This window comes from Ovis canadensis, chromosome 13 (genome assembly GCF_042477335.2).
Source record: "Ovis canadensis isolate MfBH-ARS-UI-01 breed Bighorn chromosome 13, ARS-UI_OviCan_v2, whole genome shotgun sequence".
Classification (NCBI taxonomy): Eukaryota; Metazoa; Chordata; class Mammalia; order Artiodactyla; family Bovidae; genus Ovis; species Ovis canadensis.
In genome coordinates this window covers 89,905,189-89,923,132 of record NC_091257.1, presented here as the reverse complement: position 1 = coordinate 89,923,132, position 17,944 = coordinate 89,905,189, and the positions used below count along the sequence as shown (strand labels likewise).

The 17,944-nt window shown below is 48.7% G+C and overlaps 2 protein-coding genes and 1 pseudogene across 3 annotated transcripts in view; all 3 read right to left on the bottom strand.

The window, feature by feature from the left end:
• Positions 1–101: 101 nt before the first annotated feature.
• On the bottom strand, positions 102–4,140 carry UBE2C (ubiquitin conjugating enzyme E2 C). The gene is made up of 6 exons (XM_069548646.1): positions 3,378–4,140; positions 2,792–2,819; positions 1,661–1,747; positions 1,017–1,221; positions 851–910; positions 102–350 (listed from the first exon to the last, which is right to left on the bottom strand). The coding sequence occupies exons 1-6, from the start codon at positions 3,476–3,478 to the stop codon at positions 292–294; spliced, it is 540 nt and encodes a 179-aa protein (XP_069404747.1). The 5' UTR covers positions 3,479–4,140; the 3' UTR covers positions 102–291.
• A 474-nt stretch (positions 4,141–4,614) lies between these two features.
• Positions 4,615–17,944, bottom strand: part of DNTTIP1 (deoxynucleotidyltransferase terminal interacting protein 1) — a 24,968-nt gene continuing 11,638 nt past the window's right edge. The window contains exons 5-13 of one of the 2 annotated variants that reach the window (XM_069548644.1): positions 16,854–16,922; positions 16,536–16,592; positions 16,223–16,281; positions 14,941–14,986; positions 11,947–12,005; positions 11,787–11,847; positions 7,185–7,256; positions 5,073–5,128; positions 4,615–4,976 (exon numbers count right to left, since the gene is read on the bottom strand). In XM_069548644.1, the coding sequence (XP_069404745.1) occupies positions 4,838–4,976; positions 5,073–5,128; positions 7,185–7,256; positions 11,787–11,847; positions 11,947–12,005; positions 14,941–14,986; positions 16,223–16,281; positions 16,536–16,592; positions 16,854–16,922 (618 nt within the window). In that variant the 3' untranslated portion in view covers positions 4,615–4,837. Of the gene's footprint in view, positions 4,977–5,072; positions 5,129–7,184; positions 7,257–11,786; positions 11,848–11,946; positions 12,006–14,940; positions 14,990–16,222; positions 16,282–16,535; positions 16,593–16,853; positions 16,923–17,944 lie in introns of both variants that reach the window. The other variant, XM_069548642.1, reaches the window with a different exon arrangement.
• Positions 8,261–8,365, bottom strand: LOC138417953 (U5 spliceosomal RNA; annotated as a pseudogene).

Below are 17,944 nucleotides of genomic sequence, written 5' to 3'. Positions count from 1 at the left end.
GTTTCTACTCCCTGGGCTGTGGAGCAGAGAACTCAAATCCTAAACCTGATTTCTGCCGACCCTGGGCACTTCCAACCCTTGGGTAATGACAAAACAGCAACTTGCTATAAAAACCCCAAAATGTATTTATTTAATATATTCATCACAAGGGTTTAACCACACTTAATTTAAAAAACAAACAAAACAAAAATGACACCACAGATAAGACAGAGTTCTGTACAGAAAATTGAGGCATGGACAGACTGCCTAAGGGAAAAAAAAAAGAACACAAGGAGAGCTGGACATCCCAGGTCAGGGGTCTTGGCTGGAGACCTGCTTTGAGTAGGTTTCTTGCAGGTACTTCTTAAAGGCTGGAAGAGAACAGGCAGGTCTTGGTGACTGATGGGGGCAGGGGGTAAGGTGGGCAAGAGAGCAGCAAGAATACACACGTGGGAGGACTTTGGGGAGCTCCGAGGGGTTTCCCAGCACAACGGCTTGACCCTCTGCTGGCCACCCAGACAGGTCTCCTGGATGGGTTCTGCTTCTAGGGGGTAGCTCTGCTCGCAGGGACAGGGGAGGCGCCTAGGGGCCCTGAGAGAGCAAGTCATTTGCACAAAGCTTTGCCTTCTACTTAAAATCTCCCCAAGCTCTATTAATGTGGAATGGGTTGGTTTTTCTGATTTTATAGCAAACAAGAGAACCAGACACATCAAGGAAGAAGAGGTGGAAGTGGGTTACCACCTCCCCCTCCTCCCCGGCCCCCTAAAGCCATCAGGACACATTCCCAAGTCACTGGAATCCTCCTGTTGTTTGAAGGAGCTTCTGAAGGTTGGGGAGGGATGGTCTGGTGCCCTCAGGATGAAGGACCCACCTGTGGGGTTTTTCCAGAGCTCAGCCGCATGTGTGTTCAAAGGGCTATCAATGTTGGGCTCTGCGGGTGGAGGAAAAGAAGGGTCAGGTGCGGGTAGGAGAGGCAGCCCCGGGGGAGTCCTGACAGGTCCCCAGGTTCTGGGGGAGGGGCCGGGCCTGGCAGTCACCTCCGAGCAGACTCTGGATGGAGAGCAGGATGGTCCTGACGTCATACAGGGCGGACCACTTGTCTTTCAGGATGTCCAGACAGATGTTACCCTGGGTGTCCACATTGGGATGGTAGCAGGGTGTGAGGAACTTCACCGTGGGTGCGTTGTAAGGGTAGCCACTGGGGAACTCCAGGGACAGTTTATACCTCAGGTCTTCATATACCTGGAGAAAGAGAGTCGCGGGTTAACCCTCCTGCCCCGAGCCTCAGTTCCCAGCCTAAGCTCCACATAAGGGACTTGCCAGGACCCCTGAGTTCATCAGGACTCAACAGAAGATGAAGCATGAAACTGGTCTGGTGCGTTCTCTCATATCTGGTGGGGTCCTCAGTGATCCTTTGGTCTAAGGCCCACCAGCCTAAGTGTGCTCAATTGTCTTTGCTGTCTAGTCCTCTGTACACATCTCAGATGGAGAGCGCTGCCTTAAACCCAGCCTCTTACTGTACTCAGGGTGACCAGGGCCACAAGCTCAGGGCACCACAGCAGACACAGAGGAGTGTCCTGGCGGGCAAGAGACGTGAAGCAGACCTGGCACTTGGATTTCACCTCCCACCTCTACACAGACTCAGCTTAGTCACGCTTACCTCCCCCAGCCCTGCACTTACTGTGCCAGCGGCTCCATGGATGGTCCCCACCCATTTGAAGAGGTTGTCCGATTCAGGGAAGGCAGAAATTCCTTTATCGCCAGACATCTGGGGAGGAAACACCACACATGCTGGGCTGGAAGAGTTCGCTCTTGGGGGGCCAGTCAGTGAACCCGTTCCTCTTAACCTCACATTTTGATCCAAAATAAAGCAACCGGGCCAAACCGATATGCTTTCCTGAAGGGAGTACTGGGATTGTGGAGGTTCATTGCCAGGCTAAGAAAGGAGATGTTGTGTAGGGAAGCAGAAAGGCAGCTCTGTACCTTTAGTGCTGGCTGCGGGAATTCAGTTCAACATGCTTTTTTTTTTTTTTTTTGACTGTTCTTTGGCTTGTGGGATCTTCATTCCCTGACCAGGGATGGAACCTGGCCCAAGGCAGTGAAAGCATTGAGTCCTAACCACTGGACCACCAGGGAATTCCCTCAACATGCTATTGAGTGCTGGTTATATATGAAGCCCAGAAACTATTCACAGACTGGGAAGAGGAACAATATGGTCATTGAAGGATGTGAGTTGAGTATCCAGGGCTAACGTAGAAAACATAGTCCAGGAAGAAGTATGACAGGATTAGAAATAGTAAGAAGGATGGAGAGATGGGTGTGGATAAACCTGAGGGCTTCCCTGGTGGCTCAGGGGATAAAGAATCTGCTCGCAATGCAGGAGGATCCCCTGGAGAAGGGAATGGCTACCCACTCCAGTACTCTTGCCTGGAGAGTTCCCTCAACAGAGGAGACTACCAGGCTACAGTTTATGGGGTCGCAGAGTCGGACACCACTGAGATACTAACACTTCCCTTTTTTCAAACCTTAGGGCAGGGAAGTAGGGCCAGGCAGGACAAGGAGAGGGCCTTGTATAAGAGCTGTATTTTAGGTATAACTTCACTGCGGGGTGATGGTACTGGGGAGTAGAGATCGGGGAGAAAAGGTGTGTAGGTGGGGTGGATTAACTTCTTTACAGAAGAGAGAAAGGTGGACTCATCTTTTTACCCCCATGACTACCAAAGAGCCTGATGTAGCAAAGGAAGCCACTGATAAGTGACTAGGAGGTGAAGGGTAGACCAGTTGGTTGGGGATCTGGGCACCAGTCACTCACCATGAGAGTCATCAGCTCCTGTTGCAGCCTGCAAAAAGAGTACTTGGAGTCACCTGGGAGTCTGGATGGGCCAGGACTCCAGGCATCTTCTCCCGCCCCAGTCTCTCTGGGGCAGTTGTCACCGAGGCTTTCCTCTACCCTGAAGTCGGACTCACCTGGGGGAACAGGCACCTCCATTTCCATAGGAGGGTCCTAGTGAGCCCTCACCCTCCCTAATTCGAGGATCTCGAAGGACGGATCTGGCTTACTCTTAACCCTATCTGCTTCTCTGGAATCTCTCTCCGGATCTCAATTTCTCCCCTTCTTCTTCCCCGACCCCGCTCCCCCGCCGCCCTCCGGCCTAGCCACCGAGGTTCGCCGGAGTATCTTCATCTCGGCTCACTGACAGAGGATCCTGGCAGTGATCCTACCCTTTCCGTCCTCTTTCGGGAGTGTCTCTTAAGAGCAGGAGCGCTTCTGGCATGTCTCTTTAACTCCCGTATCTAACCCGTTCCAGGAGGAGGTGGGGGTCCCGGAAGTCTTCCCTCTCGGCCCCAAATGCCCAGGGCGTGCCAGGCTCGGCGGGTGTTACCTCCACACCACTCACCTCTTGCCTACGGGGCCCCTGGCAGCACCCCCACTGGGCTCAGCTCCTTTACGGGCGGCGGCGACGCTGGCGGTGGCTGGGTCGCGGTTCTGGGAAGCCATCCCGGCGGCGATGAGACGGAGATAAGCGGTACGCGGAGCTCACAGTTGCAACTGCAGGGCTGCGGGCCCGCCCGCCCGCGTTTGAATTGTAACCCTCCGGCAGCGCTAACCAATCAGTGGCTCGCTTGGGTTTGATCCAGCCAATGGGGCACTCCAGAGTGCTATGTCACCGCGCAACCGCTAGACCCACCTACCAGCCTACTACTATTGGGCAACGGAATCGGGCTTCTCACTAGCGATTGGCAGAACAGGCTGTCTTTGATTAACGAACCTGTAATGGATTGGCCGCCTTCGGAAAACGCCAACCATTAAAGGGCCTAGAAGACGTCCACGTGGGATGAATCCCTTTAGGTCAATGCTTGGCTACAGTCGGCAGCACACTGCACGCCCTGACCGAGGGTCTCCGATCTTGTGATGTGTGTGTGCTCAGTCCTAACTCTGCGACCCCACGGACTGTAGCCTACCAGGCTCCTCTGTCCATGGAACTTTCCAAGCAATACTGGAGTATGTTTCCATTTCCTACTCCTGGGGATTTTCCCAATCCAGGGATCAAACCAGTGTCTCTTGCTGTCTACTGCACTGGCAGGCGCATTCTTTACCAGTATGCCACCTGGGAAGCCACACTCGTCCCTCAAACCGGAAACTCAGCTCCTCCACCTGTTATTAATGTCCTAGGCACTTTGGTTGGGGCCTTTGGTGTCTGAACACGCAGGTGAGGGAAAAAACTAGAAGCTGATGGTTAGAGCGAGAGTCCTTATTAGAAAACAGCTTCATTGGCTGCCTCTCCAAGTTTGCTGTATTACCCTGGGCACAAAATTTAGTTTTAACCTATGAAACGGGGGTAATAAAAACCACCTTACATTTTTCTTCTGACTTGTCATCAATCTCCCACGGTGCCAGCCATCACACTCTGCTATTCCATGCTTTAGTTGGGTGAGGAAACAGAAACAGAGGGACAGCGAAGACTGACAAAATACCTGGTGTCCCCAGCTTCATCTCACAAAGCAGATATTCACGGGGGCACTGGGCTTCCTGGGGTGGGGGGTGCCTGGCTCTTTTTTCCTACACCCACTTCCTCTAGAGCCCTTGATATTTTGTCAGCTCCCACTGGCAGACCTCACAGCAGGCTCACCATCTGTGTTTATTACAAACTGTTTAATTGCTTCTTATCCCAATAACTTTACAAATATAGAACCACATGCCAGTCTGGGGGCGCTCTGCAGTGAGTCACTACAAACTAGCCCAGGCATAGCTTAATGCCGCTGAGATCCATCTAGGAGCAGTCCTAGCAGTGGCCTCAGCCATATGGGTACGAGGGCCTTGGAGGAGGGCTGCCAACTGTAACCAGGGGACCGGGTTTCAGGTCTGTGGAGGCGCTTCGACAGCACGATGCTCATTCTCTGTCCGGAGTGTCTCCATGTACTTTCGCATCTTCTCAACCATCCAGGAGGGCAGGACAAAGGATTTCAGCTCCTCTAACTTCAGGTCCAGGCATCCTCTGGAACAGACATTGAGGAGGAGAGTTGGAGCAAGGGAGGATGTAGGTCCACGCTCATCCCAGTGGGGAGGGGAGAGCAGAGACTACTGGTTTTACCTGTAGTCATCGCTGGCAGCGAGGTCCCGGATGTCCTCCTCAATGAGAAGGTAGGCCTAGAGTAGGAGCAAAGGACAGTCATTATTGCCTATGGTTCACTTCAGTCAACTTGATTAGTACTTTATTAAATGTCTGCTTAAAGTAAGGGCTGGAAGGGAGGGGCCGGTAGTCACAGTTTATAATTTAGCAATGGACAGAGTAGAGAGAGACTGTCTGTCTGGGGAACAGTTCCTTGAAGCATTCTTTTACTCAAGTTGAAACTTTCTGGGTGGGAGAGTGGGCAATGGTGACTAATTTATCTATAGCTGCCATCTCTTGTAAAAAGGGACCCTGACGTGTTTTAAAATGAAAGGGCCAATAAAAAGGAACACACCGGAGTCAGTGCTAATGAGGTGGATGAACCTAGAGCCTATTACACAGAGTGAAGTAAGATGGAAAGAGATAAATAAACATTGTATATTAACCCATATATATGGAATCTAGAAAGATGGTACTAATGATCCTATTTGCTGGGCAGTAATGGAGGTACATACACAGAGAACAGACTTACTGACATGGAGGGGGTGGGGTAAGGAGACAGTGGGACAAATGGAGAGAGTAGCATGGAAACATACACTAACATATGTAAAACAGCCAGTGGGAATTTGCTGTATGACTCATGGAACTCAAACTGGGGCTCTGTGACAACCTAGTGGGATAGGATGGGGTAGGAGGTGGGAGGGAGGCTCAAGAGGGAGGGGACATATATACCTATGGGTGATCCATGTTGATGTACGGCAGAAACCAACACAATATTGTAATTATCCTTTAATAAAATAGAAATTAAAAAAAATGAAAGGGCCAGAGAGCCAGCAAAATATACGTGGAAACAGGAAATTAGAAGGAAGCCATGTGTGAACCCTGGAACTAAGATAAGCTGGTTTTGAACTCTGAGGCAAAAGGGCAAACAGATAAACCGCACTGCTGTCGAGGAGCTGGGCTGTGTGGTCCGGGGCCTGCAGAATTGCTTTGGCACAACGCCACGATCTGCCTCGGGAGAGTCCTCTTGTGAATTTACCATGTGGGCGATGATGTTCATCACATGAGTCTTCTGTGGGAGGCATTTCTTTCCAGTCTTAGGGTCAGAAATAACTGTGTGTCCCTTGAGTCATTTGACTGTCTTCATCTCAGGGGCAAAGGAACTGAATTTGTGAAAACCTATAGACATGCACTGGTCTCCCAGTCTGGTAACTTAAAATTCCCCTGCCCTTTTTTCTTAAAACAAACAAACAAACAAACAAAACAATTCTTTTTTATAACTAATCTTGCTCCTGCCTCAATTTTCGATCATGCCTTTCCTTTTTTCCTCTCTGTTTCTTATTTATGTTATGTGTTCACAGTAAGCTTCCTAAAGTATTTTTTGAAAGAGAGTATAGCATAAATACAGTAGGAAATAAAAGGTAGCCAGGTAGGGGATGGTGTAGTGGCTTGCAAGGCCACTGAATTCTAACAGGAGCAGTCCCGGCAGTGGGACTAAGTGCATCTTCAGGTGAGAGACAGTGCATGTGATGGACACGTCCCCCCATGACAGTTTTAGAATACATGTGAAGATGATTTTCCTAAGGATGTTGCTTGATTTGAGCTGAGAAGTCTTCAAGTAGAAGTGATTTTGGAAGGGGCTGCCAGGTGTGGCAAACAAGTTTCACTGCATGTGCTATTTTTTCCTGCTAAGGGGTGCTGCCTGGGGCAGTGTTGAGAAGAGATTCCGTAGGTGCGTCTGGTGGCAGAGTTGTGATGGAGGGGTGAAATCTATTGACAGGCAGTGCGTGATGGCAAAGAGTGTTAAGTGTGTCTTGTACTTGGTATTCTTACGTACAGCTAATATGAACTACATATGAGGGTGCCATGGGGGCGGGGAGCGGGCGGTGTGTGGGAGACCCGGGCACAGGAGAGGAGAGGCAGGGGTTACAGACGGGTCTTCAGCGTGAAGGAATGGGCCCTCTCTCCTCCTACAAGTCTCCTTTCTCATTTGTTGGGCATGGAGTCTCTCAGGTTTGGAGGCAAGCTGTCACCAACAGCCTGGTCCCTGGGCTGGGTGGGTCCCTGGCAGTGGCGCGTGTGAACAGTGCTTACCATCTTTCCCCCTGTTGCCCGCATATGATGCTGCTCGGCCAGCCAGTGCTTGTCCTGGGGGTCAGCTGCATACTGTGAGGGATGAAGCCACAGGGGGAGACATTAGCCTGGTGTGATGGGCATTTTTCATTTGGTTCAGAACATACTCTTAGCCTTTGAGGCCTTTTTGTAAGGCCGGACCCTGGGGGCCATGATGGGCCGCCCCTCCTCTCCCTCCCTCCGGCAGGGTAAGTCCCTAACGGAAGGAGCCTCCCAGATCCTGGGGACCAATGACAGCACACTTCACCAACTAAAGCCACCCCACCCCAGCCACGTAGAAAGACCTGTCAGCCCGTGACACCTTGGCCTGGCGACCTATTGGAAACCCCGTCCATCTAGCCTGACCATCCCTTGTAACGATCGTATAAAAACCACCCCCAAGACGGTCTGGGCGGACTTCCTCGACCTGCCTCCTTCGGGTCCGGGAACCCCGCCCAGGAGCGCTTCGCCGTTAAAAAGCCTGTTAGACACTCTTTTGGTGTCCTGGTCTTTTACCTAACACTTCTTACCAACAAGACCTCTGGTGGCTAGAGAGGGCTGACTGACCTCTTCAGAGCAAACAGGGCTGAGTCCAGGAGGCCAGGGAAAGGGGCCCAATTCCCAGAGATTTAATACACTTCTAATTCCTTTCCCTTAAAAAAAATTTTTTTTTCTTTTTTTTTTTTGGCCAAGACTCGAGGCTTGTGGCATCTCAGTTCCCCAACCAGGGACTGAACCTGGGGCATGGCAGTGAAAGAATGGAGTCCTAACCACTAGACCACCAAGGAATTGCCCGTTTGCTTTCTTTTACTTTATCTTTTATTATAACATCAAGGGGCTGCCCTCGTAACTCAGTTGGTAAAGAATCTGCCTGCAATGCAGGAGACTCAGGTTCAACCCTTGGGTGGGGAAGATCCCCTGGAGAAGGAAATGGCAAACTACTCCCATATTCTTGCCTGGGAAATCCCATGGACAGAGGAGCCTGGCAGGCTACAGTGGGGGTTCGCCAAGAGTTGGACCTGATTTAACAACTAAACCACCACCATAACATAAAAGATTAGCCCTGCCAAGGGCTCCGAGTTGAACACTCGGGTTGTTTCTCTCTACGGAAATCTTTAGTAAAAGGTGAAAGACATATTCGATTTCAAGAGAAACCAGAGTATCCTCCCTTTCCTTCCTTAAAACATAGGACCTCTGGCAACTGGTCAGACTGTTGACTACGTTTGAGAGCTGTACTACTCTGTGAAGAAGTGATTGGAGGTGGCTTACAACACATGTGGCTATTAAGGTGACCAAATTTTTTAAAGCAAAAGTCAGGACACTTCATGCCCTGGAAGCAGAAGAGCATCTTGGGCAAGAACTTAATTGTGGGGTTCAGAGCTCAGCCCATAGGGAGCACGTGTGGTGGGGAAAGTTGGAGATGAGCATATGCGCAGGTGGCCAATTTGGCCTGGTGGGCTTTTAAGGGGTGGCAGGTTAAAAAAAAAAAGAAAGAAAAGAAAAAAAAACCTGGTTCATAAATCTTGGTTTCTTCTACTTATTAGGTGGTGTAAATCGAGGCAATGATTTCTTTGAGACTCAGTTTCTTCATTTGTAAAACAGAGGGTATTAACACTTACAGGACTGTTGTTAAAATTAAAGGAGTCAGCACATCCCTGTTGGTCCAGTGGATTAGAACCTGCCTGCCAATGCAGAGGACCTGGGTTCAGTCCTGGTCGGTGAAGATCCTACGTGCCGGGGAGAAACTAAACCTGTGTGCCCCAACTACTGTGCGCACATCCAGCAACTACTGAAGGCCGAGCACCTGGAGCTGGCGCTCCGCCTCGAGGGAAGCTCACACACCACAACTAAGAGTAGACCCTGCTTGCCGCAACTAGAGAAGGCTGGACACAGACCCAATGAAGCCAAAAAAATAAATAAATAAAATTAAAAAAAAAAAAGAAGGGCTTCCCTGGTGGCTCTGTGGTGAAGAGTCTGCCTGTCAGTGCAAGGGATGCAGGTTCCATCCCTGATCTGGGAAGACCTCACATGCCGAGGAGCGACTGAGCCCACGCGCCACAGCTACTGAGCTTGTGCTCTAAAGCCTGGGAGCTGCAACTAGTGAGCTCAGGAGCCGCAACTACTGAAGCCCGTGTGTCCCAGAGCCTGAGCTCGGCAACCAGAGAAGCCCGTGGAGTGAGAAGCTGGTGCATCCCAACCAGAGAGCAGACCCTAAGGAGGGGCTCTCCGAAAACAGAGAAGAGCCTGTGCAGCAACAAAGACCCAGCACAGTCAAAAATAAATCTTAAAAAAAAAAAAAAAAAGTAAAATGAGGGGGACTTAATAACATGGACGAATCCCTTAAGGTCTTATTCCCTAGATTTATAGTGGTCAGCACACTTTTTCTATAAATACTTTAGGCTTTGCTGGTCACATAATCTTTATTTTTTCTTTTTAAATTACCCTTAAAAAATGTCATCACTCTGCGTTGGACAAAAACAAGGCTACGCTGGATTTGGCTCCAGGGTATACAGCTTGCTCTACATTAGACTGTAAGCTCTGTGAGGGCAAGGAGCTGTGTGTGTCTGTTTTGCCCACTGCTGTATCTCTGCAGTCTGAGACTGCTCAGTACTCAATAGATATTTGAATGAATGAATGAATGAATTTTGGGGTGAAAAAAAACTTAGAGCAATATATATAGGATAAGACCAATAACATAAACAAAACATCATTAAAGGACAAGGACACATAGACACACATGGGACTGAAAATGCTACCATGCTGCTGGGGGTAACCTCTAGGGGAGAAGAGTCAGAGTCAAGAGGGAAGCGGAGTTTGGTGCCTTGTTCCCCATTAGCTTTAGAGCATTCTTTGAATCTTTCTACAAGAGTGGGTTTATATATTATTTCTATAATTTTAAAAAGTTAAAAACAAAAAGGAAATTTGCAAAATGCCTTTAGAAGGACAGAAGAATGAGTAAAAAGGTATAACGGGCAGTTTATAGAAGAAACACAAAAACTCTAAATGGATGAAAAGATGCTTATCATCGCCAGTAAAGAATTAAAAGTAAAAAACCAAAAAACTTTCCCCTCTACTTATTATTCTGAAGAGACTAATGTAAGAGAGAGTATCTACTGGCCATGAGTTTATTACCAACAATGGGTCTAAGAACTGGGAAAATATGCTGGTAATGCTGACAATTTACTGAGCCCTTGCTATGCTGGCATTGTCTGGGGGCTTTATTGTGCTTTATCTCTCTCTCTCCCTCTTTTTTAATAGAGGAAGTCCATTTTTTTTTTGGAAGTACAGCTGATTCATGATATTGTATTAATTTCAGGTGTACAATACAATGATTCAATGTTTTTATAGACTATACTCCTTTTAAAGTTATTACTACTGACTTCCCTGGTGGTCCAATGGTTAAGAATCTGCCTTCCAATGCAGGGGATGTGGATTTGATCCCTGGTCAGGGAACTAAGCCTGTGAGTCACAACTAAGACCCAATACAGCCAAATAAGTATTAAAAGGAAAAGTTACTACAAAAAAGGCTGTTTCACTGCATTCTCTCTTAATTCTACCAACCATAAAAGGCTGGTTTGCATCCTTCTCATTTTACAGAGGACAAAACAGGCTCAGAAATGTGAAGCCACTTGCCCAAGGTCACGTGCTAGTAAGTAATGGAATCAGGACTGAGATGATACTCTTAACCACTGCACAAAAGGACCTGGAAGGAGGTCTAAGAGCATATCCATTTGGCAATGATGCCAGCGAGGGTCTTGGACAAGGTGGATCTAACAGAACAGTCAGGCAGAGAAAAGGGTGGGGGTGGCGGGGGAAGGTCATCAAAGGGAACAGCAGGAGTGGAGACACTAAGGGAGGAAAATGAAGTAGCAGCACGCAGGCCGAAACATAGGTTGAAAATCCCAGAACATAAGACTGATAAGACAGAAGTAGCTTTGCCCTTTAAAGAACTTGACCTTGCACCAAATGTAGCGGCCAGAGCCCCTGATTCTGAGACCCCAAGGAGCTGTTCTGACAAGGGACACCGAGTCTTGCACAGAGGTGCAAAAACCATTAACCTGAACACGTGCGTGTTACCTTTCTTCTAATATATTTGGATGCTTCTGTGACTGATAAAATACAAACTTATCTAAGAGCATGAATTCATGCCCTCCCCGCTCCATTATTTTCTCAAATAGTGGAGACCAAAGCATAGCTCAGACGAGGAGTCCCCTCTTTGGAAAACGTTAGAACTGCTGCTCCGTTGCGATCTCTTTATTTCGCAGACAACTGAATACAGCAGTGGTTAAGAGCTCAGGATCTGCAGAAGACAGAATCCTGACTCACGTCCAAGAGGTAACGTAAGCGAAGCACTTAGAACCATGTTAGACACACAGCAAAGAGACGAGGACAGGAGCTATGTTATGAGGCACAGAGGTGCTGAGTTAATTACAAAAAGGAAAGGTTAAGGGCAGAGGGGCCACTAGAACCCTGCTGCCCTGGCTCCTGGGTCAGGGTTTACTCCAGGTTCCTCTGGGCCATGGAGAGTTCGCAGTGCCGTCTACTCCATGGCCAGGGTTGGCCCGACTCCTGGCACTCACGTACCTTAAAGAGGTGTGGGTGTTTGATGTAGATCCTCCCTCGGGTGCCCCCCATCCCCAGGGCCCTGCAAGGCAACAGACGAGTGGTGAGGATCCCAGCAGGCGTGGTGCTCAGGGGGACCCCTCAGGGCCCCTCCCTCAGCACCAACTCCGTACAGACTTACTTGTTGGCTCGAGATCCCAACACGAAGGTGGTAGATTCGTTCAGCCGAGCTGGGTCCCACTGTGCAAAAGACAGAGAGGCTGGTGAGGTGGAGGTTTATCTGGTGGGCAGGACAGAAACTCTCCCCTACAATCGTCCTTGGCCATTACTGAACAAACAGCTGATTTAAGAAACTGAATACTTTTAAACTACTGGACACTGTGCTATATACTGTGGCGGGGGGAATGGAGAGCTGAGGGGTAAGGGGATGAATCAGGGACAGTCTCTGTTCTCCACAGGGTCACAGACGCACGTGCGGATAATGATACCACTATAAGGTGGGCGGTGACACAGATGAGTGCAGGGCCTGATGGGAGTCAAGGGGAGGGTAACAGAAGGGCTTCCTTGAAGGGTGACTCCCAAGGTGGCGCTGACAGACAGCAGAGCTGGACAGTGAGAAGGGAGGCAGGAGGGGCAGCGCAAGCAGGCAGGTGACGGCTGGGGTGCTTGCGGAGAAACCACAGAAGCTCTGTGCTGCTGAGAGAGCGAGCATTCGGAGGGTGGCAACGGCTGGGGCTGGAGGGAAGCAGAGCGGGGCTGGGGGTGCTCGTTCACTATGTGGACGGCTTTTTATTTGTTTATCCTGGAGGTGGAGTCACTGAAGGCCTCTAGGCAGGGAGAGCTGGATTTGCGCTCATGATAGCCTGCTCTTCTGTAACTTGGCTAACGGGTGTGAAGTGGCTCGACTATAGGAGGGGTGGGCAGTTTAGAGGTAGTTGTACAGAGCAGTTTGGAAAATGAGGGGGAATTCCCTGGTGGTCCAGTGGTTAGGACTCTGCACGTCCACTGCAGGGGGATGGGTTTGATCCTTGGTTGGGGAACTTAAGGTCCTGCATGCCAGTTTGGCCAAAAAAAGAGGAAGATGAGGGCCGCAGTAGTAGGATGAAGGAAGAAGAAGGAACAGGAACCTCCTTATGGAATGTATTTGGGAGGCAGAATCAGCCGGGACTGGATGTAGGGAGGGGAAGGGAAGGAAGAGGCAAAGATGACTCAAGAAGAGAAGGTCGAAGTGGGTCTGGGAGAAAGATTCTGATTTCAACTCTGGATACGCTGAGTTTGAAATTCTATGGAGATTCCAGGCCAAGAGCTCCAGCAGACAGTAGGATATACAGGTTTTAAACTAGAGGGAAAGGTGGGGTACAAACCAAGAGGTAAGGGAACTTCAGCAAGTACTAGTCCCCAAGATCTAATAAGCGTGGATGCTTTAGGTCATCCAGAGAGAAACCTGAGGTGGAGAAGTGGGCAATGGAGAGAATTCTGGGGAATGCCCACTTATACAGGAGGAAGGACTCACTGGAGAGAGAGAAGGGGTGTTTGGAGAGGAAGACAGAGCTCTAGGAGGCTGCCGGATCACCCGCTCCAAGGGAGCAGAGGTGAAGAAGGCAGGCCTGGGCATGGGTGGAGGCCGCGGGCCAGTACAATAACGGGGGGACCATTTCCACTGGACATAGCCTCAATTTGGATGGTGGAGCTTTCACCTATCATGTATGACTGGACAGTGGGCTTGCGTGAATGATTTTAGTTGAAGAAAAGATTCTATTCTTATACCAGTCATAATGGCCATCATCAAAAAATCCATAAACTACAAATGCTGGAGAGGGTGTGGAGAGAAAGGAACCTTCCTGAATTGTTGGTGGCAATATAAACCGCTATAGCCACTATGGAGAACAGTATGGAAGCTCCTTTAAAAACAGAGCTACCATATGACCCTGAAATCCCACTTCTAGGCATATATCCAGAGAAAAACATGGCCCCAAAAGATACATGCACCTCAGTGTTCATTGCAGCACTGTTTACAATGGCCAAGACATGGAGACAACCTAAGCCTCCATTAGCAGAGGAGTGGATCAAGAAGAGCGGTACCCACACAATGCAACATTATTCAGCCATTAAAAAGAAAGAAATAAGGTCATTTGCAGCAACATGGGTGCAGCTAGAGAATGTCACACTGAGAGAAGTCAGAGAGAAGGAGAAATATCATATGACATTGCTTATATGTAGAATCTAAAAAGAAATGATACAAATGAACTTACTTACAAAACAGAAAGAGACTCCCAGACTTAGAAAATGAACTCATGGTTGCTGGCAGAGGGGTGGAGGGTGGGGCAGGAAGGGAAGGGAAGGGACAGTTAAGGACTTTGGGAATGGCATGCATACTCTGTTCTATTTAAATGGATAACAAACACCTGTATAGCATGTGGAACTCTGCTCAATGTTATGTGGCAGCCTGGATGGGAGGGGGGTTTGGGGGAGAATGGATACATGTACCTGTATGGCTGAGTTCCTTCACTGTTCAATTTAAACTATCACAACATTGTTAATTGGCATACCCCAAAACAAAATGTTTTTGGTGTTAAAAATATTAAAAAAAAAAAAAAAAAGCCTGCAAACAGCTGTTCTGGAGGCAACAGAAGCTAACAGTTTTAAGAACCCAGACTGGTGTCCCTGGACCTTGGGTTTGATACAGCTCTGCCACTTACTCGGTATGTGACTTTGGGCAACTCTGTAATCCTTAGTATCTTCAAGCGTATCAAATGTGTAGGATAACAGATAAAATAATTTCTGCCATGAGGTAGGAAAGGAAGCTCATGAACCATAGAAAGGTAACAGAATCTCTCTAAACAGGTTGTATTAAAGATTAAATGAGGCAACCCATACCAAAGATGTAGGGCGGTGCCTGTGACATAGTAAGTGCTGGATAAGTCTCGGTGACACCAAGCTTTTACAGGGAGAAGGGTGCGGCAAACACCAAGCCCTCTCTTTGTTTTGCCCCTAATTTCAATCCTTACTTGGGATCCTCCTGGAAGCCAGAGTTGGGAGGTAGGAGGGCAGGTAAAATGGCTCTGGCGCACACATCCTTCACCCAACCCCAGGTCCTTTCCCTCAAGGGGGGGCCCAGAGCTTGGACTGGGGTCTCCCTAGGACAGGGGTCACTGCCATGCTCATAGCATCATACCTTAGGGCCTTCCCGGCGAATTGGTTCACAGGATTTTGGTTTCCATCTGCTTGGAGGGAAAGAGGAAAGGTGAATTCTCCGAGATAGGGCCTAGGACTGCAAGAAAGTTTGCTGCTACTGGTGGGAGCTCCTCAAACACTCTCACTCCAGCCCCAGGGAGACTGTTGCCTGGTGCCCGTTAGAGGCGGTGCAAAGGGAAAAAGAACGGGTCCTAGTCCACTCAAGGACTCAATCTGACACCATCTAGCCATGTGGGCAAGTCTGGGAACCTCTTTGGGCTGCAGTTTCTCATCTGACAGAAGAGATAACAGTAGCAAGTCCCAGTCTTGTGTAAGTGAGGAATGAACTTGCTTCAGGCAGGAGACAATTCTAAGGTCTAAGGATTACATTAATCCATCTCCTAAGCTGGTGGTTTCAAACTATCTCCATCTCTCTTAACCAGATCAGTGTGGCTCCTCCTCACCCTACCCCCAAACCTCGGCCATTCCATGCAGCTTGCAGGATCTCAGCTCCCTGACCAGGGAGGCTTTATCTTTTTTACATAACGGTATTAGGCTTCCACGTAAAGCTGTTTGAAAAAGATTCTGTTCCTTCAACAGTCTTTGAAAATGACCATCCTGGAGGCAATGTGGTATAGCTTTGCCTTTTATTAGCCGTCTGACTTTAGGCAAGTAATTGTGAGTCTGTTTCCTTATTTGCAGAATTAATTATACCGTCGTCAGAGGGTTTTTGGAAGGATTAAAAGGAAAAGTATATATTAGGTGTTCAGACCAGTGATGGCACATTACAAGCATTCGTGTGTGTGTGCTAAGTCACTTTAGTCATGCCTGACTCTGTGTGCCAGGCTCCTCTGACCTTGGAATTCTCCAGGCAAGAGTACTGGAATGTGTTGCTACGCCCTCCTCCAGGGGATCTTCTGGACCCAGGGATCAAACCCACGTCTCCCGTGCCTCCTGCAACTGCAGGTGGGTTCTTTACCGCCGGGCCACTGGGGAGGCCCCACAAGCGTGTGGTACATACTAATAAAACACACTTCTGGTGTTTAAAGAGAACCTTTGGTGTTTAGTGAAGCTGGGCTGAACTGTTCTGGGGTAAAAGCAAGATACAACACCCTCCTCACTGCCTTCTTCCCTCAGCCCTCAGACTAGAGAACTCTCCTCCCTGGGTTCTTGCACAGATGAGTCTGAGTCTGCCAGGCTGCTAGGCAGCGAACTCTGGCCTCCTCTCCTCCAGGCCTACCCCCCGCCCACTCTCCCCCAGAGCTCTGCTTGCCTCTACTCACACCATGCCCGCGGCGGCCCGGTCGTTTGACAGGATGTGTCCTGGAGGCCGTCCCTTCCGCTGCCAAAGAGAAGAGAACAGCCATCAGAGGCCTGGCCCTGTGGGAGCCCCCAGCCCACAGGCAGGACCAGGGGCGCCTGAAGGAGGTGGCTTCCCTGTGAGGCCAGATGACGCTTGGGGGTGAGCAGGGAGGGTGACTGTGCTTAGGACTCCTGTCTCTCACGTTAGAAAGGCCCCAAGGGGCGCTGAGGAAGCCCACCCTCTTCTGGAGCTTCAGGGCCTTTACCCAGCCAGAAAATGAGGAGACGGCTCACCTTTTTGGGAATGGGGCTTCCTCGGAGGGCACACTCCTCTTCTGCCTGCCGGCCACGCTGGGGGTGGGGAAGGGAAGGGAGTCAGATGGAGGCTGCTGCTCGGGAGCTGTAGGTCCCCGGGCCGCAGAAGACAGAAGCCCTAGACCACACCCTCTGGCTCCCCCCGAGCCAGGACTCAGCAGCCCTCCTGGCACGATGCTATTCAGACCTGGTCCCACAAACGGGGGATCTGTGCAGCCTCCTCGGGGCCACAGAGCTCTCCAGCCTCCCAGTCTGATTGGTCCTCCCTGCGAAACACCGTCACACAGGGACTCTGACCTTTATCCCTGGAAGCTCATGTGTCAATCTGGGTATTACTTTTTCTCCATCTGAAAATAGTAGTTTAGCCTGAAGGGAAACGACAAAAAAAGTGTTATCAGTCACTCTTTTGGTGGGTAAACCTATCTACCTCCATTAGATACAACTTCAAACTGTTAAAACTTTTTCATGGTCAGTACAAAGGGACCCTGAAATAGTCATACAAATAAACACCTTTTTTGAAAACCCTGAATAATGAAGGATCATTACTGAAAAATTACAAAAATGTAAATAAGCAAAATTAAAAAAAAAATCTGAAACCTCAGTTCCCACAGAATACTATTAACATTTCATGTAAGACTCTTCCTCACTTTTTCCATGTAAACATATGCTAAATACTTTTTTCTACGTAAATGCACTGATATTAAACATGTTCCTCAGTAAGCTGCTGTTTTGTTTTGTTTTTTAAAATAAATATTGAGTGCTTAGTATGTAAGTGCTGGAGACACACTGATTAATAGCACAAGCAAGGGCTTTCCTCTTGTGAGGCTCATTCTGTGGGTGATCTGGATGGCAAGCAAATAAACAAACACATATAAAAGGGGATTTGGGACCATGATCGGACACAATCTGATTCATCTTTAAAAACCTGGGGCTGAGGTCCAGACGGCTTCACAGCTGAATTCTACCAAAAATTTAGAGAAGAGCTAACACCTATCCTACTCAAACTCTTCCAGAAAATTGCAGAGGAAGGTAAACTTCCAAACTCATTCTATGAGGCACCATCACCCTAATACCAAAACCTGACAAAGATGCCACACAAAAAGAAAACTACAGGCCAATATCACTGATGAACATAGATACAAAAATCCTTAACAAAATTCTAGCAATCAGAATCCAAGAACACATTAAAAAGATCATACACCATGACCAAGTGGGCTTTATCCCAGGGATGCAAGGATTCTTCAATATCTGCAAATCAATCAATGCAATACACCACATTAACAAATTGAAAAATAAAAGCCATATGATTATCTCAATAGATGCAGAGAAAGCCTCTGACGAAATTCAACATCCATTTATGATAAAAACTCTCCAGAAAGCAGGAATAG